Genomic DNA, 25,893 nt, shown 5'->3' with positions numbered 1-25,893 from the left:
TTTTCAAATCTGATTGGTCAGAAGGTATGATTGATAATTTTCTGTAACAGCAGCTCTGACAATAATCTATCATTTCTCTAACCTTGCATGGGTATGGTGGATGCTCCATATAAGTGGGTGAAGTTTTCAGTGAGGAGGTGTTTATGTAGAATTTATGGGAGGAGTCTCAAGAGTCAAGACTTTGTAACAATCAGACATGGGAAAGTTTTCAGGATGAAGGCTTTCCAGTTTATCAGTAACATGACAAGCTGTGTTTGTTTTCCATCATTTGCTTTACGAGTGAGAAAAAAGAAAGAGAACTAATGTTTATAGCTGTTATAACGTAAGTGATAACAGGAGTTAGCTTATTTTGTGGATGTTCCACAGCATTTTGTAACTATAAATGGATAAATAGCATGATGTGCCATTCTTTAATAAATAAAACATTCTAATTGTTGGTGAATTGCTGTCATAAGAGGAATAAAACACTTGAGGATGTGCTGTCATTGTTGATTATTTAACTATAACAGCACGCGCTGTCGTGTTTCCTTCCTTACGTAGCGTATGGTTTAGGAAAAACTTTATACTCTAATGTACAGTCTGGTAGTTGTTTTATGCAATCATAAATAGACAGACTATGACTTAAAACACATCCTCCTTTTGATTCCCAGACAGAGCATCAGTCCAATCCGATTCTCCTTGCCTTTTGTCTTTTTCATTGTCTCATTAAATTTTAAACGAGTTATCTCATGTGTTGTTTGTTCATTCAACACTGGCGTCAAGCCCTGGAGCCTCTGAATGAACTGTGAAAGGAAACTGACTGTAAGTAACCCAATATCTGCCTGGCATGCCGTCTCGCTGGCTGATAAACATTCCCTTACGCCGGTGCCCATGGCCTCGTGCTCTCACAGTTAAAACCATCGGCTTCAGTTATTGTAGACAGATTGTGCTTGGCACCGCTGCTGCCTGTGTGAAAGGTGAGGGAATTTTGCTTGAATATGGTATAAGCCTGACTCGACGTCGGACTCGCGACTCCTCGGGGAGCAGTGGCAAAAATAACAGGATAAGCGAGTCAGCGGGGAATGCGTGCTCCAATCAGCAGCAGAGCATTACACAGCACGGAGATACACACACTCGCTTCCTCAAAATCCTGACATGCACCTGCGTCCAAACACACATGCGTTTTCAGTTATTGAGATCTATCACAGTACTTTTTTGATGTCTACTCTTTGGATGTACACACACATACACACACGCTCACACGCAAATTCATACTGCTACATATAAACACACGCTCCAGCATGCTAACAATCACGAACACACACACACACACACCCCTAACCACTTCCCATCAGACTGTTTCGTGTTTGCCTGTTTGTTTTAGTAAACTGAGTGATGCATATAATCACTTCAGGCTGCCTCATGCCCGGTGGATTTATACATAATCCTCATTGATTTCACTCACAATCCGACTTCCTCTCGCTAACGCCATTATGTTGCCCGCATTGTAGTTCCGTCACGTTAGATTTTGATGTTGCCTTAATATATAGCAAAGCCATCTGATTGCAGATGCATTCGGTTTTGGCTGCATCCTGTGACTCGACCTGGGACTAAAGCAGCGAGACATGCGTGGATGTCCATTATCAGGCTAGCTTGGTCTAATTTATGGCTCATAAATAGATGTAGGTTCGTCGTGGTGCATTATGATCTGGTCTGGACCTATATCTCAGCCAGTAAAATGATCAGTTCAAATCATTTTTTATTTATATAGTGCTTTTAAGGTTAGATGTTGTCACAAAACAGCTTTACAGGAAACCAGATGTAGATTTAGATCCCTAATGAGCAAGCCAGAGGCCACAGTGGTGAGGAAAAACTTCCTGACACAACATGAGGAAGAAACCACGAAAGGAACTAGACTCAATAGACACCGGATAGTGGGATTATAAATCATTACTCTTCTACAACTGTATACTGTAAGTCCACAAGTACTAAGTGTGTTGAAGCAATGTTAAATATGAATCATCAACCATGAAAAATTCCCAGGTGCAGGTTCATCTAAACCAAACGGTTAAAGATCGGAAAAACATTGAGTTTTGGAGAGCCGACTGTAGCCTCGGATTGCTGTTCTTGGCTGAGAGGAGATGTGGTCTTGTGCTGGTGTAGCCCATCCACCTCATGGTTTTGACGTGTTGTGCATTCTGAGATGCTTTTCAGCTAACCACGGTTGCAAAGAGTGGTTCTTTGAGTTACCATAGTCTTCTCTCACCTCTCTCAAGAACAAGGCGTTTCCACCCACAGATCTGGCTGCATTTTGTTTTTCACACCATGTAAAATTCCAGGAGATTCAGCAAACTGAGATCCCAGCAGTTTCTGAAATAATCAAACCGAAAGCACCTAATAGCCATAGACCCTCTACATATGAGAAAGTGTAATTAGCTACAAAAATGACCATGAAAAAAAACAGCATTTTACAAAATAATGAGTTGAGAATGATGCACAGGCCTAGACTATCGTACTTAGAGGTAGATAGACCATCATAATAGACGTATTTCAGATCCTTCTGCATGACATTGGACTAAACCCTCAGCCTCCCTGTTTGTCCCCACTGTGTGACAATGTGTAATATGGAACAGGAAGAGTGGTGCTCAGGAATGGATGAGCCTATAGGGAATGTTATCAATCCCAGCGTTAAGGGAGTGCAGGAGCGTATAGGGTATCACAGGATATTACACCAACATCTCAGAAGCAAGCATCCAGTCAGCCTTGCACAAGAGCATACACACACACACACACACACGCACGCACGCACACATGCACGTAAACCTATTAAATATTTATAAACAATAATGGGAAGCAATAAAATTTAAAATTGCACATTATATGCAAGAGTTTGCTCTTATCACAAGCTGATCCCTTTAATGACTTGGGGAGGCAGAATGGTATTTTTAGTGTCCTGCTAAATCAAACAGGGTCAGCAATGAATCTGTCTGCTCAGCTGTTGCTCACACGGAGGGGCCGCTACTTCTCAGCCAGCACTTTCCACCTGAAGTAGTGGAAATTCACAAAGCTGTGGAGTCACTGCAGCCAGCCACGCACTTCTCACTTTTATCTCATGCTTTTAATCTTACATTACTTTTTCTAGTTTGTAGTGCTGAATGCTATTTCCAAAGCAAGGGTACGTGCATTATCGCTTGTGCAGCTGGATTAAGGAAATGAAACTGCATGCCTAAATCGTTTCATATTCGCCTCAAAAGTCATCGAGTGTCTCAATAATAACAGTTGTAGATAAACAGTTTCATGAAATGTGCAGAATAAGTCCATCTAAAAAATTATCATTTGATTGATTGATTGATTTACTTAGTAGTAAGTAATAAGTAAGTACTTATTTATTTACCTGCCATACAGAGGACAAAAGGGTTTTTTTTAGCAATATATAAAAATTTTATCGACTCTTAAAGCTTCTTAAGAAGAAGAAAAAAATGAGAAAGAAAAAAGAAGCAGAGATAAAAAGATTAAAAAAGGAAAGACAGTTTCTCTTTAACCTTTTTAACCTACATGTCCTACCTCGGTCTGATGATTGCATGGAAACTTGCAAACTGTCTCATGGAATAAACTGATTCCGCTTGCATTTGGACACAAAACACACATCATCAGAATCATCTAAAAAAAATTAAAGAAGGAATATGGCTGCAAGGTGACTTGCTATTGCAGTGAAAACAATGACAAACTTTCAACTACAGAGACCTGAAGGACTGGGGGTGGAGCTAATTTCAGGGCCAGAAAGTAGTCTGATTTACTTCCTGAAGTATAGAAACACTCAAAGTGTCACAATCAGTGATCTTCCTTCAAGATGGCTGCCGCAATATGCTGTTAGGGATTAAAGTTGACCTGATAGGGAACAGTTCAGAGGATACTGCATATTACAGGAGAATAAAATAAGCCCTGCCTACTGCATACCGTTTCTGAAATAGATATAGTAAACTATATACATAAAATATAGTTACGTGCATGCTGAATTTCATGGCAACGGTGATAAGAGGAGCTGCAGCCTGACACTTCTTTCCCCATTTTTCACTGCACATCAACATTCCTGATGATTTATACTTGCTATAATGCTGCATTAATTATCAGTATTTTACAAAATTTGCAGTTAAAGTTGGAAGAGAGTCTCCTTCTCTAGCACAGGTTCAGACAGACATATTACTTCTTTCTATAGTCCTCGGAAAATCCTAAGATATTTGCATTTCTTTTATAAGTCAGTTAAACTGTCTGCACAACCATATGCACTCCGCTAAAGCTCTCTCTTGGTTACTCTTGTTCTGCTTCTTTCTCTTGTAAAAGAAAAAAAAACAAGTCTAGAAGATGTACTGTCTGAAAGCTTTTACAGTCCTAACCATCCCCTGCTCTCTAAAGTAATATTTAGCCCTAGTGATGACCCGTAATGGTCAGCAGTTTGGACATGTCCACTGCCTCCTATCCTCACTCGTCAAACTGAGTATGCATGCAGTCTGACCAAGCAGCCTCCAGAGACACATGGTAGCAACTTGCCATAGATTTCCGCCATCTCAGGTCTAGCACTGTATCGACTGGCTACAATCTGTAACGCTGCCTCCAGAGGGCCGAGCAGCAAAAAAATCGGTTTGATTTATGGTCAAATAAAACCTCCAAACAGTTACACACTCTCCTGATATGACCTCAGGTCTAATATCGGCATCACCGGGAAGTAGGAACTCATAAGGAAAGGTCGAGGAGGCTGTCAGCTCCAAGAATAACACTGTTTTTCCTTCACACCTGACCATTTCTTTTGTTCAGGGTGAATAAAAAGAGAACATGATAGGTATTGACGTTTTATAGAAGTTCGGGCTTAGCAGGCATAAACACCAAGGCAGTTATTGGACTTTATTGAAATGTAAGCCGGGGCTATGCGCAAATGCACCTTTAAATGCTTCACTTTGATTTATGGAGGCAAATTGGATCGATGTAAAAATGTCCATATGAAAATGCCCATATGAGAATGTCTCTGTTGTGCGTTAGCAGCGCCTGGTGCTGACTGAGAGCCGTTTTTACCGTCTTATATCTCCAGGTCGAGTGGCTGAAGAACGAAGAGGTCATTGACCCTGCGGACGATCGTAACTTTTACATCACTATCGACCACAACCTGATCATCAAACAGGCTCGCCTGTCCGATACCGCTAACTACACCTGTGTAGCCAAGAACATCGTGGCCAAGAGGAGGAGCACCACAGCCACTGTTATAGTCTATGGTAATGTTAATTTCCTTTTTTAACGGTTTAATTTGCACTAAAAAAAGCTGTTGTGTTGATATTTTAAGGACTTACTTGGTGTTTGATAAATAAACGTCACAAACAGCAGTTTGATCAACTAAGAGTTTATGATGAGAGGTTAGGATCAAATCTGTATTGAACCTGAGAGCAGGCTGTTTTTGGTACTCCTCTAAACACCTTTGTCTTATCTCATCATAAGTCTTTTTCAAGTCTGATCTCGCCTTGCCGCTTCCGAGAGCAGGAAGATGTTTTCTTCTTAAGAAGTGCTGGATGTGCTGAGAAGCTGGAACTACCCCCTGCCGAAGTTCTCAGGCAATTCCTTGCAGTCTTAAAGGAGGAGGAAAACACAAGGGAAGTTCTCCACTGAGCATGACCCTGCCGCCTTTCACTGAAGGGATGATTTTAGGAAGTCAGAGCCATAGCTGTAAAAGACAGAAAGACTCTCTCTCTCTCGCTTGGTTGGAAAAAATAGATCTTCAGTAAATCAGAGCTTCCCACCTGCTGCTATCATAGTTGGTTTTCCTTCACAACAAATTCCAGAATCCTGCAACTGGTAGTTTTCACTCTCCCTAGCCTTAATAAATCACTTTCCTCTCCTCAGCTGGAGACTCACTGGAATTGCTCCTGGGTCTAGCTTGAAGAATAAATGACCTCCTGTGTCAGAATAAGGGGAATGGAGGAGGCTTGTGCTTTGGAAGCAGTGGAAGCAAAATTGGTGAGGAGTTGAGCTTGAGCTGCAACTGTTTCAAATGGAAAAGAGAGCAAAGAGTTACTTTTGCTCATTTGGTTGATGATTTTATCCAAAGCAGCTTACAACTGAGAGAGGATACGACTGAGCAGTTGAGGGCTTTACTTACAGTAACTTGCTCAATGGCTTAACAGTGGCAATGCTTGGATTTGAACTCCCAACCTTCCAAACAGCAGCCCACCCACTGAGCCACTGTCTGAGACACAGAAACATCTGAATAACTCTCTCATTTTGGTCAGAATCAGGAAATGTGGGCATTGCTGTTAGTCATCTGACTGCTCCTTTGTTGTTTGTCCGAAAGGAGATCCAGAAATCTATCTGCAAAAATTCCTTCTCCCTCCCTCTGGATATGCCTGTGATGGTTGGTGGTTCTCATCAGCCGCTGATGTCACCGGGGTCAAGTTTCATCTCGGTCTCTCACTTCTGACTTCCTGTCTGAAGCCACAACGGAGCTCTAAATCACTAGCATGGCACTAAAAGCTTGGGGATTATCCCTGCTCCATTATTTTAAGTTCTTTCCTCTCCATTGCCATTATACCTTTCTTTGTTATTACTCAGAGAAGTAAAGACACGGGAGGTTCATCATGTGCGGCTCAGGCAAATCCAAAAGAAGCATTTGCAAAAAGGCCTGGATTTTTTTTCAGGCCTTTCTTTGTAGCCCAAAATGCAGACCACAAGGGCAACATGGAGGGGCTTTGAAGTCAGCTCATCCTCCAAAGAATGCACTGCAATCCGTCTTCCTGCAGTGCCCATGTCGTAAGGCATGTCTGTGGCATTCCGGAGAGACCAGAGCTCAATCCGAGCAAGATAAGGAGTGGAAAGACTCATCTTCTGATTAGACCAAGAACAGCAGGAGGGAGGATCAGACTCACAGAAGTTCTAGCACAGCGACAAGAAGAAGCTTCTGAAGAAAAGAGAAAAAGAGAGAAACCCAGGATTTAACAAAAAAAAAAAACGCTCTGCTTTGGCTTCTTCAAGTCTCTCATACCAGTTTACCCAAAAGCACATTTCTTCTCACATCGTGAAGAAAAAGCAGAGTCATTAGAAGTCCAAAGCCGCAATGTGTTTCCCAGCCACAGTCTCTTGAGCCGTGATGAGTGAGATGGATTTTGCCATTGTCTCAGGAGCCATAGCAATCGTACATAAATAGCCACTGCAAAAGAAAACATTCTGTCTTCTCTTTCTGCTCTCACCAAAGGAAAAAATGCATAATGAATAGCAAATGGAAGCACTTTTGATACTGCCAAGCATTTAAAGTTTATCCAAATAAACTTTTGGTTCTTATTTTGCTGTGGTAGTGAACGGAGGCTGGTCAACATGGACCGAGTGGTCGGTGTGTAACAGTCGCTGTGGGAAAGGCTTCCAGAAGAGGACTCGGAGCTGCACCAACCCAGCGCCCCTCAATGGGGGAGCCATATGTGAAGGCCAAGCCATTCAGAAACTGGCCTGCAACCCGTTATGTCCAGGTACCATTTCCAATAATCCTCAATGATCTGTGGATTTCTGTCCATTGGGGCTTGGTTTTTAACAAAGCCCAAGTGGAAATCTTGAAGTAAGATGAGATTCCTTCCTGATTTAAAGAGCTTTTATCCACAGCTGCTCACCATAGATATCCAGTTTAGGTATTCCTACCTTACACCTGCAGTTATTGGCCATTTTCTCACCTACTATATAGGTCACTTTGTAAGTTGGAGCCCATCTCTTACTAGGCACAATTTATCCCTATCTATTAGTGAACAGAAACTACTATAGGACCATTGATGAGCAGATATTATTATTTGAATGGTGGACTATCATCAGCACAGCATTGCCAGATACACTGCCATTCAAAAAGACAATGCATTTAATGACTTGTAAAATTCTTATGCTTTCTTACAGTGTAATCACTGTAAATGCCTACACAAGTCAACACGTCATCCAAATAAGCAAAAAAATTAACACAAAAGGTTCACAAACGGCCTAAATCTTCGGGCTCTGACAGTTCCTTAGCCTTAGCTTTTTAGTTTTTTAAATCACACAGTTATTATATTAGGAAACAAAATAATATAATGTATAATAAAATAATATAAAAAAAACAAAATAATAGCCTAATGTAAACCACAACAAGCTTGACAAGGCAGTTACTAAGGATGAGTGAATGAATGCTGTACCTTAATGTTAATGAATGTGGACTTTGTTTGTCTTGTATGCTTCATACCTGATCACTCACTCATGCCTGAAAGTTTAAACCTCCTGCACGTACTTACATTTTTGTTGTCTCAATGCACGCCTCTACGTTATTTCGAGTAGATCAGATCTTCTTCAGGTTTAACATGCTTACTGATTCTTTGATACAAACCACGCAGTCTTAGACACAAAAGGTTAAATCTAGAGCCTTGGAGAAAAGATTCTATGTAGAACCATTGACAGTGGCAAACCGTGACAGGGTTTCCCTATCGCTTTAGGAAGAACTTTTACCTATTCAAGGAACCCTTGGAAGAGCGTAGTTGTGGAAACTCTTATTCAAATCCTGACATCATGCTGCGTTGAAGCTCAGAGTTGTGAATAAGATGACTGTTGTTCTGGCTCCATCATGAGCACACATTCTCCCGCTGTATTTCCAGTGGACGGTTTGTGGACAGAATGGAGTAAATGGTCAACATGTGGAACAGAGTGCACCCACTGGAGGAGGAGAGAGTGCAGCGCGCCGGCTCCGAAAAACGGCGGCAAGGACTGCGAGGGCATGGTGCTCCAATCCAAGAACTGTACCGATGGCCTGTGCATGCAGAGTGAGTAACAATCTAACTTCCTCTCACTTCTTCATCCTCAGCTCACTTTTATGCGACTGTATAATCCTCTTGAAAGTCTATTAAACCTTTCATATCTCTCTCTGTAATTTCTCATTTCCTCGTTTTGTTGTGTTTTTTCTACCACTAACAATAAAGCAGATCTATAGATATTGGATGTGGGATAGATAAATGATCTGTAGCCAGAAAACAAAAACAATACAAACCTTTGTTTAGTCAAACCAAGCACGAAGACTAAATATAGAACACAGGAGTGTTAAATCACGGCTCAGCCGATGCAGCAATGCAGAAAGTAATTACCCCCGTCACAGACCCACCATTCAGGAGCTATATTTAAAGTAACGATAAGTGATTATGCTGTACTTAGAGAGAAGTTTCAGAATTGCTAAGCGTCTGTGATTACTATGATCCGGAGTCTAATTTAAAAACCAGAAATTCAGCAAGCGAGATGCTGGAGGAGACGGGGGGCCATGGAGGAGTCGCGCCAAAAGTCACACACTTGATTTTTTCATTTTTTATTTATTTCCTTTTTTGGTTCAGGGAAGCCAATTATAAGTGTTGACAAAATGACAAGTTTTTTTTCTCTTACCTATGCTGCACACTGACAGTGTAATAAAACTTTTTTAAAAAAATGGTTTCTCTGTTAGTGCTCTGTAATAATTCCATTAATAACATTTCCATAACATTTTGCTCTTTGCAAACCAGAATGTGTTTTGCGAAGGAAATTTTTGAGTACAATGAGTGCAGAAGCTTTTTTTGAAATTTATTTTATATTTGGCTGCATATAGTAAAAATTTTATGTCTTGCTTATTTTATATTGAAGTGCTGCTGGAAAATATGTAAAACATAGCTTGGTTTATGCCCAGTTTTTAATTTTTTTTTCTAATTCGGGCTCATAGTCCCTCTTTCCTGAACTGGCATTTTTACACAGACTGCAGCCAAATCCAAAAAAATGCACTGTGTGAAATGTATTTACATAAATTCTTCTGATCAGAAAAACAGTAGAAAGTGCCAGAAAAACAGCAAAGCCACATTTTGAGACAAAGAAAGGGTTTTTTTGTTGGTTTTTTTTTTTTTTTTTTTTACAATTGATGAGTTCAATTCATCTTCGTCAAGCGCTTTATTGGTTCAGTTTTGCATTGGACTGAGGTTCTGTCCTGGGAACACTGGACTTGATGCGGGAAAACATCCTGAACGGAACGCCAGTCCATCACAGGACAACGACAGTTAATGCTAAATAGATTCTGCTGTCTGAACATCACATTGCGGTGTAATTTATCATGATACTGATACCATATAGTCACATTTCCCAGCCTTATGCTCTTGGTCTCTTGGTCTGAAAGTGTTTCGATATATGAGACAGCGATGACTTTGAAAGCACTTTTAGTTTCGTAGTATTTATTCAAGTTTTGCACGTCTGTACTTGCACTTTAATTATTACGACGATCAAACGCCGATTGATTAAAAGTACACCCCGAATTACACTAATGACATTAAGAAATCCAATTAATGTTGTCAGTTTAATTTGAAAAGCCTCCACATGTAAATGAGACAATATTAATGACCCTATTGATTAGGAGATTCTTGGAGGATCAATAACTCCGTAGTCATCTCAAAAAAAAAAAAAAAGCAGCCCTCAGTTTCACGATGCGAGATTTATAGGGTGTGTGATCCTCTTCTCTGCTCTCGCAGTTCTGCTTTCTTTTTTTTTGCGAAAGCATTAGTTCTGTGTCAGATTGATGACCAGTTTGTGGAGAATATAAAACCCATAACGATATAGATTTAGGCTCACTTCCCCGATTGATTTTTTTTTCCGCTCTCCCCGAGTTAAAAGGGTGAAACCACTTATGTCCATGCTAATGACCATTTCACTGTGCATTTAGGAGAAATCCACATTCTCTAAAAGCTCACATTATTACAGATATCATTGTGAATAGGGTTTTTTGTGTGATATGTGAACTCGCACTGCTCCAGACGGACCCTGATCTCACCCTCAACAGAAGCCTTCGCCATTTCTACAAATCACTTATATAGAATTTTACATTTCCTCTTCCCAGAAAGCACTTCAGCACATCCAGACTGCTGGTGAGCCTCACAAATTACATGCTAGAGAGATTTTCCTCCTGGATTGTTTTGTTTCGGGTCAAATAGCATGTGCAGTCCTGTTATTCTGATATAGAGACTTAAATATCTGCTTTAGATTCCCGCTCAGGCTGATCTTTTTTTTTTTTTTTTTGTGCTTTTTCAGCAGTCTGTGTTTGTTATGATGTTCCTGTTGAGGGCTTTGATTACTCAACCCACAGACAAATGACATTTTCTTGACATATCGATCTCGCAGAAAGGGCAAGACAGACACGAACACAAGGGCAAATACAAGCTTTTTCTCAAGCACTGCAGCTGCAGCAGAAATGTACTATACAGAAAATCCTCCTGTTTCTCAGTCTATATTGCAGAGGTTTTGTTTTCTATGCAAGTTGAGCTGTCTACTGGTGTTTTATTAGAATATCATATTAAAGGCAAGCTGTTATAAAAGTCTGTTTGCCAATACAAGTACCAGTGAGGTGCTAAAACACATGAGGAGTGCTGTTATTGGAAAATAATCAACAACAGGGTGGTGTGATGCTGCTGATGCAAAAAAGGGAGTTACTGCTACTTAGCAGAAATTGATTAGTTTCCTATAATAGCACAAAACATCTACGAAAAACAAGTTAGTTCCCATTATCACTTTTGTTAGTTCCTATTATCACTGACACTGGAGACTCCTTCCGTAAATGTTAAATAAACACACAGAAAACATTCAAATATCAACAAATACACAGATTATAATACATAGATTTGTAAATCTATGTAGAAAAGACTTTGGAGATGATTTATTAGAATGGAAACTATTGTTAGAGATGCTGTTATAGAAAATGAATCAACACCTTCTGGCCAATCAGGATCAAGAATGCAACAGCACTGTGGCATGACAGATAATATCACCTGATATCATTATATTAGGTGAAAACTTATTTAGTCAAACAAACTGGAAGACCTGATATGTATATAATGATGTAAATACAGAAGCAAAAAGAAACTACATTTACGCATAACCTTAAAACAAATTACTAATATAATGTATACACTATTATACACATCGTTTGTACCTTTAGTGTTGATCTTGTAACTGGGAAAATGTATATAAAAACAGGTGACAAATTAAAGGAAAAAAATCACCAATGGAGGGAATATCTTTTGGAAGAATGGAGTTCATTTCTCCAGTAGAATCAATGCTGAGGCACACTGAAGCTGTTTTGGTGGCACCTTATTAAACACTTTATATTGTGTTGTTTTGTTTTTTCTTTAATTTGTAGCAGAATTACAGCGGAATTGATTTCCATGTAGAAAGACGTGACCATTGAAAAAACCTTCCTAATCTCTTGTGAGACGCTTTTCACTTCCCTGTCTGTTGCATGATGTCATGTGTGAGAAATAGACGATGTGTATACAGCTGCTTTTGAAAAAAAAAAAAAAAAAAAAAAAAAAGGGATGATGATCCCTCACTGGAGTCTGACTTCACACAGTGTGTAAGACACATGTTCTGGCCATAAGTCATGTCACTCATCCCATATCCAACATCTCCAACATCTCTGTTTTCCAGCTCTCTCTTTCTCTATCTCATTCTTTCTGCTTCCTTATCCTCTCTGTAAAGTTTACCCTGTCTCTCGCTCCTTCATGTTTGACTACATGGCAGGAAATTCACCATCTGTCAAGCGATCGATTACTCCATCCATCGATATATCTACCTGCCTTTCTCTGTTGACTGCATCTGCACAAAAGAGTTTTTTTAATTTCTCTTGTTTCTTCAGGTTCTCAGGTCACTTTATTTTGCATTTTGTCTTTTTTTATTAAAATTCAAACATATATATATATATAATATATAAGCATCCCCAAGCATCTCTGTCTCTCTCTCTCTCTATATGAGTTTATGTAGATACTGAGCTTATCAGGCCCCATCGCTTGCCTGTTCTAGTCAGCGCCGATTTGATTTAGCACCCTTTCCAGCATGCTACATTAGCGAGAGGCCCATGTGCTAATGGTGTCCACCTCCACACAGTGAGAGAAAGAGAGTAAGAAAAAAAAGAGAGGAGCGATTTCTCAGGGCCTCCTTGGCAGATGTTGGGCCCTAAGTGCCTTTGACTCATTGACTCAGAGACTGTTTATCAGTTTAAGACAATCCATTGCACGCGATCATTAGTCCTAATGAAGCACTAAAACGTGCCTGACGGATGGTGACATTGGCTCTCGCTAAACCCCCCCACAGCCCCACCCCCCCCGGCCTCATCCGTCTGGAGAGCGAGAGCAGAGAGATGGGCCAAAGTGACACCAAATGGAGAAGGATGGCTGTTTTGCATTACCATTACTCTTGCCTTTGTTTCCGTGTCTGAGCTTTGTTCAATCAAAGTTGTGTTAAATTTGATTTTTTTTTCACCTCCCCCCAATTCCCTTTTTTTCCCTCCCTAAGGTTCCCTATATCAGAAGTCCTCTGAACCAAAAGGCAAGAGTGATGATTATGGATATCCATGTGAGTTTTGATTTGATTTTTTTTCCTTCCTTCTATATTTACTCATTTTTCTATTTCTCTCAATGTTTCACCCACTCTCCTTCATCTCACCTTTACTTTTGCATTTGTTTCATCCACTGAATGTGTTAATAGAGTGATAGAATTCTCCAGTCCCTCTCTCACTCTCTCTCTCTTGCCTGGGGGCAGCGGTTGCTGCACTGCGTGCCTCTTTCACACTCGGCTGCTGTGATCACTGGCTGAGGAAGACGAGCGCCGACTCTTTCACCATCCTCACACATACACACTCAAGAGCCCACCGCTCAATAACCCTATTGTTTTTTTTTTTGTTTGGGTTTATTTCCAGACTCTATTATTTCTCTTTCTGCCTCTACCTGCGATCACTCATGTTCAAAGAAATGTATTAATCTAAGTGATACATTCACTAGCCCCCTCCAAACCCTTTACCCCGCCGTCTTTGCCTCCTTTATCATCTGACGTGTGTGTGGAAGATTGCCGGGCTGAAGAGATATACGTTAAATAACCACGGGGAGGTTTTGTAGCAAAGCCGCGTTCAGATCATAATCTCTACACTTTCATTACTCTCTCTCTCTCTCTCTCTCGATCTCTCTTTCTACTCTGTTTCCCAGCTGGGCTGGGATTTGAGCTGTTTATTTGGATATCTTTATTTAAAAAAAAAAAAAAAAAAAAGCCTCCATTTTTTAAAACACTGTAAGAGGTGTAATGGCAACTGAATGACTGGAGTTTATTAATAACACAAAGCATTTCAGTGTTTAGGATGGAAATGTATCAGATTTGCACATCTCAAAAATAGCTTACCCATAAACCAAACCTGACTATTGCTTGATTGGATAATCTCCACAGAAAGTGTCGGACTGCTTAGGCTTAAAATCTGGCAGATAATCAACACCCCTCTCGTCACCTCCACCGGCTTACTGAGATCACAGGGCGATCGATGGGATCAGGTCCTCCTGCACCCGTGCCCAAATCAGCACCATGAGTCAGGAAGAGAAACTCACAATCACCTTCATCCACGCCATCATAGAGCCTGTTTCCAGACGACTCTCAGTGAAAAGATCGCCACGGGGTCGGCATACGATTATTTTAATCCGTATCCGATTGAGTCCATGACCATGTAAGGTCTGGAGTGTGAGCAGTGAGCGGAGCGTGGCATAGAGGTCAGAGCAGTCAGGTTTAGAGGGCAAGGCTCCCATTAGGAGAGATTAATTTGGAATGTCACAGTGATTAAAGCCAGCAAGGACCAGTGAGATGCTGATCTTCACAGTGATATTTTTTTTTTTAAAAAAGGCCCAACAATGTGATCTCACACACACACAGAACATGGTCTCTCTTTTTGTGCCAGTAGAGCTTTAATTAAAAGAAAATCCGAGCAGTTTTGAGAAGAAAAACAAGGCCGGCGAGAGAAGATTCGAGTGAGAGCTCTTGTCATTCACTCTAAATGTTAACCAAATGTATTCATCCTCCACCTCAAGTTTTCTATTAAAGCTTCATCGCTACGCACCATTAAGCATTTGCAGGAAGCATGGCTTAAAGGACAATAAGCATTTTGGAAGTGTATGATGAAGATATGCAACATTCTCATTAGAACTGGAGAGATCGACTTTTATGGTTGCTACTGCCACCTAGTGGTCATGCGTAGAACCGCAGATATTGACTCTATAGTAGTTATCGTTTAAGTGCACAGCTAATTTATGCACTCCCACAATCCTGCGCTCCACTTCTGAGTTCGGTGCGAGTGCAAATAAGAGAATTGGGCGCATGAATCCATTCAGCCTTTCCCTGCCACACACGAGGGGTTGATTATGTCCCATTTAAGGTTGATGGAGGAATCAATAGCCCTTACCAGCGTGTTCATGTAGGCACCAGCACCGCTCCGTGTTCTGGGAAAAGAGCTGTTCCCGTCGCCCCTGTGGCATTTGAACACCTTTAAAAGTGGACTCATTTCCCTCACTTGACAGGTGGCTTTGACGCCGAATCACATTCATCACAATTATCACAAGGACAAAAGTGCCTTCTCAATGCAGACGTACGCCTAACGTTAGCCCTAATGACGGCTTGTCAGTAGGCACATAGCTGCAGCCTGCAGTCCCGTATAATCAGCAATAGATTTTTGCAGCTGGAAAGAAACAATAGAGAGAGAAAGAGAGGGGTGGAATATGAAACAGGGCTTTTTTTTTTCTAGATTTGATCAGCAAAGTGAAAGTGAGAGAGTGAGTTTGGGAGAAATGTGGGACTTTCTGGCGGCACTGAATGAGGCTTCTAATTCATTCCTGGTATTCAGGAGCCTAGATATTATACAGACACATAATGTTTACATATTGATATATAGATGTTTTTCACACAACCCAAACATGATCCAGAGTTGCCAATACCTACAGCTGGGGTATTTATTATTTTTGATATGGGAGCCACATTTCTGATTTTTCAGCTTAAATTGCTGTCAGATCATGCGGGAATAAAATCTGCCCCACAGAAATGCTAATTCACAGAAGGGGAATAGACATGGATAATGAAGATGTGCATTTGCATCTGGAGGAGCTGTTTATTATTATTTATACCTCGGTGCGATTGAATTCTCATATCTGATCGGTTAGGCAGTGTTTATTTGACATGTATGGAAGGAGTCTCCAGTGTCAGTGCTTTGTAACAGTCTGTAGGTCTTCAACCACAGCAAAGTCTTCAGGCCAGAGGAATCTGTGCATTCAGGTTTCTAAGTAACACGACAAGCTGCATTTTTTTTCTTATTAACTTCAAGAGAAAGAAAAAAAATGGGGAGAGGATGGTGAAGGAACAACTGTTTATAGCTATACCAGCCTCTGAGGACCTTTCTCTATAAAGTATTAAATCTAAGTATTATAATATGATCATTTAATTTCATTATCGTTTAAAGGGGCACGTTGTAATTATTATAGTGCTGTGCTGTTTGAAAGGTGAACTGAATTTGCATTATGAATACAGTGTTGAAAATAAATATGTCAACAGTTGTCTGTTAAGGGAAAACAGGCTGGATGAATTGGTTCAGGTCAGAGATTATTTCAGGGCCAGAAAAAATCTAAAGAGAAGATTATAATAAAGAAACTCAGATCTTTTGCATGTCAATATTACGAATCTGATTTTTTTGTAAAGTCTCTGTAAATTTCTGTGATGATTACAGTCTTGGAAACACTTTTAAAAATCGCAAACTTCACCTTGAAAACTGAATGTGTATGAATCATGTGTATGTACCATAGGGAGCTGACTCCTTTATATGACCGACAGAAGCCATCTAGGTTTTCATTTCTCAATACTTTCTACCTGCTGTATACACAGCACCTCATTCACTGATCTTAAATGAGTTCCTTTGAATTCCAGTCAGGAAGTGCCATTCACTCAGTAGAAGGTAATGAAGTCCTGCATTTATTAATATCCTGAGCTATCTGTGCACAGGATATTGGCACCCAGACAGCATCTTCTTCCTAATTTGACACAGTTTTAATGAAAGTGCTATCAATCAGCGATGATTCGTTTTTGATGTCCATAGCCTTTTAGTTCAAAGCCTTTGGGACTTATCTTCTTCTTCTGTTCTTTTTTTTCCTGTCTTTTGTTTTTTAACCACAGCCGCCCCAAGCACAGACGATGTGGCTCTCTACGTGGGCATTGTCATCGCCGTAATCATGTGCTTAGTCATCTCTGTCATCGTGGCCCTCTTCGTTTACCGCAAGAACCATCGCGACTTCGACTCGGACATCATCGATTCCTCGGCTCTCAACGGCGGCTTCCAGCCTGTCAGCATCAAGACCGCTCGCACAGGTAAGACCGATGAGAAGATCATTTGTACATGTCAATTTAGTTCATGTTATATTATATTATATTAAATTGCAAAAGTTTCAGTGCTGTCCATTCCCAAACATTTTTGACATTTTCTCAATGCCACCTAAATGCAAAAAAAAAGGAACCTGTAGTCTGATGAATGCAGACTGTGTGACAGAGGTGACAATGGCAGATTGAGAATTGATATGTGTCAGAAGCCTCACCCAAGAGCCGTGATGACACATTCATAATTCAAGCATGACTGTTTTTCCCCTTCCACGGTGACGGGAAAGCACAAAAGAGAGAATGGAAAGGGGTGGAGGGAAAAGGCATGTAGGTGATGTTTTTGCCAAGACACCATTAGAATGCTTGTCACTTTGATGTGAAGGCAATCTGCAAGTTATCATGAAGCCATAATTAGCTCCGCTTGCACGGCACGTTCAATGATAATTAGATATCATCCGCCGAGCTGACTGAAAGGTGTTGCGGAAAGAGGTAAACACCGAGGAATGTAGGCAGGCCGAGCTAAATACGAGGGCTCGGCATTCTCCTGACATGCTTTCCGCCTGCGTCAGTGTGTAAAATCAATACTTGGCATCCAGGGAGATTCACAAAATAATGGCTTGTCGTTAGCAAAGTTAGCGGAGCTGATTTAGTATCAGAAACAAGCTAGTGAACAAGATGCTGTCCATCAGAAGTCTTGGGAAATTTGAGAAAATTGCGGTGTAGAAGTGTGGTGTGCGAGCGTTTTCTCCACAAGACCTCTGACTAGCACTTAACACTTAGTGTAGCACCCATCAGGTTGCTGTAATTGTTGTTATGGAGGCACAAGTGCAGGAATGAAGCACATGTGTACGTGTGTGTGTGTGTGTGTGTGTGTGTGTTTGTGTCTGTGTGTGTGTGTGTGTGTGTGTGAGGAGGAAGAACGCTCAGCATGGCCACCACTCCCACTCAGCACGCCCACACATATTCATCTGTGTACCTGCGAAGGGATTAACTCGTTAATAAGGATGCCATCTGCTGCCCGGAGCACAGCACCTAAAACTCCAACCCGGAGCTCTGAAGAACCCTCACTGGAGCTTCACCTGCTTCAGAGAAGTGGTGGAGTGAGGAAGAGACAAACAGTGACTGTGTGTGTCCATGCAGTGTGGTGCAGTGTGTAGAGAGAAGCTTGAATTAGAACACACTTTGACACCAAAATGGTCCATAGTACCTAGAAAGTGGGCGATAATTTTTTACACTGCACTCATTTTCCATTTTGTGAGCTTCACCAACCAAATAATTACTGGCTCTAGCCTATATGTTGATATTCCCAATGTATTTGCCCCCCTCTGCCTCATTCATCAGTAGAAGGAGACCACCATACAACTACCACTGACTAGATATTAGAAACCACAAAGAGTACTGAGACTTTCCCGCACTGACACTGGAGACTCCTTCCAAATAAACGTCTCCTTCTAGTAAACTTTAACATATTCTTTATAACTATATAACTATATATATAACTTTATTATATCTGGAGTCTATACCTTTCTGTAAAGCTGCTTTGTGACAATGTCCATTGTTAAAAGCACTGTGTAAATAAAATTGAATTGATAAAAAAAAAATTGAATATCAATTAATTAAACATGTTTTTTGAAATTTGTTTATGTGGAGCGTCCACCATACAGTTCTCTGTGTTACGTTGTTAAACGATAATGTATTAGAATGACAGCTGACATTTTTGTCAGAGCTGCTGTTATAGAAATCTAATGAACACCTTTTGACCAATCAGAATCAAGAATTCAGCAGTGCTGTGGTATATGATTTAATATCTTAATATGATATGTTTGTTTTTTATGATATAAGCTTGTTACATACAAAGAGAGAGATATCATTTTTACAGCAGGGTATGGTGGAAACCAGGTTCATATGTAGCCTTAGCTTATTTTGTCTACTCTCTTCCCTTTAGCAGATCTCCTGACCGCACCCCCTGACCTGACCTCGGCGGCGGCCATGTATCGTGGTCACGTCTATGCCCTTCATGACGTGGCTGACAAAATCCCCATGACTAACTCTCCTCTGCTCGACCCCCTTCCCAACCTGAAGATAAAAGTTTACAACTCGTCAGGCACGGTGACGCCGCAGGACGAGCTTTCCGACTTCTCGTCCAAACTTTCTCCCAAGCTGGCGCACTCGCTCATCGACAGCGACACCATGGGACGACGCACTCAAAGCCTGGTGCGCTCCCGAGACCCATCCTGCACCGCTTTCGGCTCCTTCAACTCACTCGGAGGACACCTCATTGTGCCCAACTCAGGTGTGTGAGGGGTGTACAGTAGTGACATGCTGGTATAGATAAAGATATCACAAGTAAGGAATAAAACGTGACAGGAGATACATCGACATGAATAATCAACATCGATCAACTAGTAACAACTAGTTGATCGATGTTGATTATTTTCCAATAACAGCATGTCTTGAAGAAAGATGGATGCTTTTTATCCATTTATAGTGAATTTTTACGGAGCATCCACAAAACAAGTTAGTTCCTGTTGTGTCTTACGTCATAACAGCTCTTGAAGTTAATGAGACAAAAAATGAGTCCAAAAATGCCAAAAAACTTCACCATATCAACACCTGCATGTTTGTTTAATCCATTTATGTAAAGTGTCAACTGTATAATTCCCCATATGCAATTAGAATGAGTGCATTAATATAAACCTGATTTGAATTACAGACGGAACTATTGTCAGAGCTTCTGCTATAGAAAATTAATCAACCTTCTGACCAGTCAGATTCAATTATTTAACCATGACTTTGGGACTTTAGGACTTTAGGAGAGCTGATTTACCAAAGGAAATGAATCAAAAAGATTTATCTTCCTGTCTGTTTAAAAAATATACATTACCCTAAACACAATGAACCAAAAACCGATTTAAAGTTACTCTAAAGCAGTCAGGCACTTCAGAGTTATTTGGCATACTGTGACATACTGAAAGGTTTTCACGATTTCATAAATGTGTCTTGCATTTCCACTTCTTCGTGTGAATGTTTGTGTTTAGGGTTGGTTACGAGGGCAACTTGTGCTTCAGGCGCACATCTTGAAGTGATCCAGTAGCATGTAGTGTATATGCGAGTGTCAGCACATGCAGTCTGGATGGTGGTAGCCCCGGTGCTGCCAGCCACTGATTGATGCTAAACGCCTTAATGAAGAGCAGGCCGCGCTGGGTGCTGCTGACAGAGAGGTGCTGTACGACTTACAGCCAGGCCTATAAACACAGATTACAGGCAGCTTCCAGCAATTTAATGAAACATTGCCAGAGTCCACAAAGAGTCTTCAGGACGTCAGGAGATTGTGAACTTCACTGCGCCGCCTTCAAAGAGAGCTGATCGATTTAGGGCCTGAGTCCCATTCTGACACTCATATAGGCATGTGGAGAGTGAAATGAGCTGCTGTGTGTATGTACACTCTGCCTGAGGTGCTATTTATCAAGGCTTACACCAGTCAAATACAAGACAGAGGGTGGAAGGGTGCCAGGGATCACTGTAAGCCTTCCGCGGGGTGAGAAGCCAGCTAACACTGTCAGTGATAGCATTCATGCATTGTTTTTGAAAAGCATATTGTAACTCATTCATCATTTATCTTTTACTATAGTAGTGTGTAAATGTTTCCATAGGCCCAACTGAACTGAACGTTCCTGCCAGATTTACAAAAAAAAAATCAGATTTCCTTTATATTCACTTTATATGTTGATACATGCCATTCAGCCATAAAGATTTAGATTTAGTGACACCCACTAAAAGAGAAAATGACAACTAAACAGTGAAAGAGCACCACATTAATCTTCCAATAAATATAACTCAGCCACTGCAGAGAGTCGGCTACCATAGACACACACTAACTTATCTTCCTTTTATAGAGTGCCATAACTTTTGTCTTAATCCAGTTGCTAGTCTTATTCATCTTAATTTATGGATTTGCTTGCTTTCAAGTCATTAATATGAAACATCACAAAATTTCACAGTTGATTCATATAAATTTGTATATATTGATTTGTAATTCAGATAAAATTGCAGTAACTCTTCACCAATTATATGATTTGAAGCCAATCAGAAGTTTACATTAGTGTGTCAACTTAATTCAGACATACATTTCCAAACAAACAAACATTTTTCCAAACGAACAGGATTTTCATCTGTAAATGCTCCTGCAAACGATTTACAAATAAATTTATTCACATCCAGCTTGATAAATTAGGCCCTTGCCATTCAGCATTCGATTAAAGTCCTTAAGTCATAAGTTCTGACCTTCCGACCATGGAATAACCTAAAAACGCCTCCTCAACTCGGAGTTCCTACACTGGACTTCGGGACGGTTTCCTCAACCCCGAGTTCAGCAAATCGGCTGCTGTATTATATATACGGGTATTTGCTTTAGATCAGTCAACATATTGTATTAGCTTGTTGATAACAAAAGACAAACATGGAGGCGTCCATGTGTTTTTTCTCCACTCTGTAGAGGTCAAAAATGACATAATTCTAAGCCCCGACTTCCCACTAAAACGAATGCAGCAAAATTGTGCTCGTATCTGCGATGAGAAAGATTGTAGCGCTTCTTGTGTTCTGCGCTCTGCTGGACATGGCCTGATGGACACTCAGCCTCATTATCTTATCTCAGCACTCAGTCTGATGTCCCCCACTCTCTCCAGGTCAATAGTTCTCTGTTGTGTGTCCAGCTAAAGGCATACCGAATCCTCGCTATCATAGAGACTGAGTTTTTACAGCTCCCCAGAGAGCAGGACGGCAACAGAACAGTGCTCAGAGTGACTTAATGCAGCATATGAATGATATAAAGGGATCCGAGCACTCAGTAGATTGAAGCCTGAAAGGGTGATCATTCTCAAGTCACTCAGTCGCCCTCTCGGAACTGGGCGCACTATTAGCCATTAATTCATTATGAAACAGTGATTGGAACAGTGCTCTTAGCTCTTACCAGCATTTGAAAGTGTGTCATGTAGCTTAAATCCACTTAAGCCAGCTGTTCCCCACAGCATCAGGACTGGACTGTAAAGATCTCTTCCAAGGTTCTCTCGAGCACTAGGATGCATGGATCGTTCGCACCACGTGAAGCGCATATGCAAGCAGATGTTTGTAGGTCGAGAAAGTTTGGGTTTTCTCCAAGGCGTCTCCATTCATTTACACACAGCATCCTTGTATGTTTCAGCAGATGAATATTTCAGCAGCACACCGACTCTCGGCCTGGAGTGAACTGAAAAGCGTAACAAGTCCAATCTCAGTGGGAGTTTTCACAGTTTCGGCTCGGTTGATAAATAAAACTGGAAAGTATGTGTGTGTGTTGAGAAATCTACTGAAACAAATGACAAGTTAAGTTCAGCTTTAATTTCATCACAGCGCTGAGTGTCAGAAACCATTTAAAAACTGTTTAAAATTGTCAAAATAGGGGACGTTCTTGGTTTTGTTTGTCTCTTTCGGTTGTTTCGAGTGTGTTGCCATGAAGAGTTCAGTAGAAGGACAGGAAAAAAATCAATGCTCTCTGTGTGATGCTGTGAGAGAGCAGGAAGCAGGCAGCACTTTTCCCGGAGAAAATCAACCCCCTCCGCGGTGTCGCATCCAAGCCTGAACGGGGAATTTCCACACGGTGCTGGCTCTGTTCTGTGTGGCCCAGACTGTGTGTGTGTGTGTGTGTGTGTGTGTGTGTAAGTAAGTGACATTGACAGGGCTTTGCTCTCTGCACTTTGCCTGGCGCCGTAGTGAGCACTGGCAGACACAGGGCCTGGCAGAGGGCAGTGTGTGTGGCAGAGGTCACAGTTTGATGACAGTTGCTCTGTGTCTGTGTGTGTGTGTGTGTGTGTGTGTGTGTGTCTACCCACAGGCGTGAGCTTGTTGGTGCCAGCGGGTGCTATCCCTCAGGGACGGGTGTATGAGATGTACGTGACGGTGCACAGGAAGGAGACAATGAGGTAACGTCCCTCCCCAATCACGCCACAAGCAAAGCACTCCTGTAGACTCTGACATTCATCAGCGCAGCCAGACAGGATTGTGGGAAATCATCTGGCCCCCCAGCCCCCTGCCATGCTCTGCTCATTTTCCAATACCTCCTCCAGCTTGGCCCTGACAAAACAACATAATGAGAGCCGGGGTCCAAGTTACTGTTTCCAGTAGCCGAATCTCCATCTCTCTCAGGGCCACAGAGGCTCATTACGACCTCAAAATGACCTGAAAATAATCTCTGCTATAGAAATATGATTTGAAAACACAATTTTTCATGTTGTGTTTTTCCAATTGAGACAATATATACAGTTTGGAAAAATGATTTTATTATTAAAAAAATAAATAAATCTGGGCTTGCAACTGTCTAAGTTCATTTCCAAACAAAACGTAAGTGATCAAAATGGTTCTGAGATCAAAACTCAGTGTATGTTTTATCCATTTACAGGTACGATAAATGATGTGGACCGTCTGTGAAACGAGTTCATTCCTGTTAGCGCGTTTGTTATAGTAGTTATAAATCTTCAATCTTCTTTTTTTTAACTTCTGTTTTTTGGATCTCGCCATATCAGCAATTACACGTTTCTGTGATGCGTCCACCATACAGTTGTTACTATAGAAACAATAATGCAGCCAGTACTACTGTCAGAGCTGCTTTTACAGGAACTTAATGAGAATGAATTTAATACTGATACGGGCAGTTAGCGTCTGCTTAACAAGCGTCAGAGAATGCTCATGCTAACCTTCACCATCTGAGATTTGGGTGATCGCGAAACCGACGATGACTTAAATAGCAGAAAATTGAGTCAAAAATTTTACATTAGAGTTAATAAGGCAGACAGAGACACCAAACAGTGTTTGTGTCATAGCTTGTGTGGATTTCATTATGCCTGCTTTGATGATGGAAGTGTGTACTATGTGCATTGTGTGTGTGTGTAGACCTTCAGTGGACGATACTCAGACTGTTCTGAGCCCAGTGGTGAGCTGTGGGCCACCAGGAGCTCTCCTCACCCGGCCGGTCATCATCACCATGCACCACTGTGCTGAAGCCGACAACGATGATTGGCTGATTCAGCTGAAGAGCCAGTCGCAGCATGGCCAATGGGAGGTGAGTACGAGTGACTCTGGGAATTTAAACCTCATTCAATTATGAACTCGTGGATATGAAACAGCTAATGAGCGTGGAACGCACAAATGCAAGGTGAAATATTTAAAGACCGTCTCCCCTTTTGAAGCTAGTCTTTACATCTTTGTTCGGCGAGGGACGTGTACGGAACTCGAGCAGCGTGTGTTTGCAAACTGTCGAGCCGGGTGAACATGTGCTGCTGCTAGATAGCATGGCAGCACTCAACAACTGGTGGTTTTTGTGCAAAAACAGTGCAAACCAAGGAGCAAAAAGAAAGCTGGAGAAGTGAGACGGAGTTTGTTCACACCATGCTAGGCGAGTCTCGGTAAACAGAACCCAGAGTTAATTAGATGGCAGTGGAGAACAGTGTGTTATCAGGCAGCCAGTGCCCGTGCCTCCGTGTGCCTCCATGCGCCTCGCACTCCAGGCTTCAGAGAGGAGAAGATGGGCTTTTTACATTCTGTTTTTCATGGAGGCTCGTGAGCCGCTGATAGCGCAGGCCACCCGCCAGCCTTGTCATTAACGCCGGAGAAGTTATCTCGAGCTATCTTAGCACAGGACCGGGGCGTAGCTGCGAACAAAGCACCCAGTTACTGCCCTTTATTGTTATCACACGTGAACACAACACCAGCACTCTAATTAATCGTGCATGAAGCATGAATCAGCCTACGCAAGAGCTTCCTTCAAAACACTCCTTTCTCTCTCACACACTATAATGTTCCATGCATTAAATTAGGAATAAAACACCTGGGGACTTGCTGTTATTGAAAAATAATCAACAGCAGGGTCGTGTGATGAAGGAGAGTTACTCTCACTACCCTGAAGTGGATTATTTTCCAATAACAGCACGTCCAGAAGTGTTGTATTCCTCTTAACCTATAGCATTTCACCAAGTATTTACTTATTAAAGAATGACATGTTGCGCTTTTTATCCATTTAGAGTTACATTTATTGTTGTGGAAGATCTGCGAGACTTAGGTTATAGCAGCTATAAACACTCGTTCCCTTGTCAGCTTCTCTTTTTTTAAGTTAATAAGACAAAATATGCAGCTTGTCATGTTACTGAGAAACCACAAATCATGAAGACTCACAAAGCATTCACGCTGGAGACTCCTTCCATAAATGGCAAATAACTATCTTACAGAAAGCTTCACCATTTCAGTGATACATTTTTCTTTGTTAAATAACATGTATTTTTAGGTTTAGTTTATGTGGAGCAGACATCATAGGACGTCTCTGTGAACGAGTTGTTGCTATAGAAACAATAACGTATTAGAACGAGTGCGTTAAAATAAACCCGCGATTTGAATAACTGCCAGAACTGCTGTTGTAGAACCTTCTGACCAAGATTAGAGAATTTTAACAGCACCGTAATATAATGCCATATGATCATTATAGCATTTTAACTGAAATTGTCCTGAATTAACTTCTGGAAGCTGCTTTGATAAAACTGGTGACTAAAGAACAGCCTCATTTTAGCCTCATTTTTGTCCAGTGTGACAGTGTCATCGGTGTCACACATCCAATGCTGGAGCAAATCATGTGCAAACATGGCCAATTTCTTTTAGATCGCTCCAAGCATCCATCAAATTCCCCACTCTGGCTTC

The 25,893-nt window shown here is 41.2% G+C and overlaps 1 protein-coding gene across 4 annotated transcripts in view; it reads left to right on the top strand.

Moving 5' to 3' along the window:
• The window catches only part of unc5cb (unc-5 netrin receptor Cb), a 155,265-nt gene that overhangs the window by 108,755 nt on the left and 20,617 nt on the right, over positions 1-25,893 (top strand). The window contains exons 5-12 of one of the 4 annotated variants that reach the window (XM_034312751.2): positions 5,063-5,243; positions 7,311-7,478; positions 8,616-8,780; positions 13,303-13,362; positions 16,978-17,169; positions 19,124-19,468; positions 23,045-23,132; positions 24,100-24,268. In XM_034312751.2, coding sequence (XP_034168642.2) covers positions 5,063-5,243; positions 7,311-7,478; positions 8,616-8,780; positions 13,303-13,362; positions 16,978-17,169; positions 19,124-19,468; positions 23,045-23,132; positions 24,100-24,268 — 1,368 coding nt within the window. Of the gene's footprint in view, positions 1-5,062; positions 5,244-7,310; positions 7,479-8,615; positions 8,781-13,302; positions 13,363-16,977; positions 17,170-19,120; positions 19,469-23,044; positions 23,133-24,099; positions 24,269-25,893 lie in introns of all 4 variants that reach the window. The other 3 variants (XM_034312750.2, XM_034312753.2, XM_034312752.2) reach the window with 3 other exon arrangements.

The sequence above is a fragment of the Pangasianodon hypophthalmus genome, chromosome 17, assembly GCF_027358585.1.
Source record: "Pangasianodon hypophthalmus isolate fPanHyp1 chromosome 17, fPanHyp1.pri, whole genome shotgun sequence".
In the NCBI taxonomy this organism is placed as follows: Eukaryota; Metazoa; Chordata; class Actinopteri; order Siluriformes; family Pangasiidae; genus Pangasianodon; species Pangasianodon hypophthalmus.
Note: the sequence above shows the minus strand (reverse complement) of the source record. Positions and strands in the feature narration are given on the sequence as shown.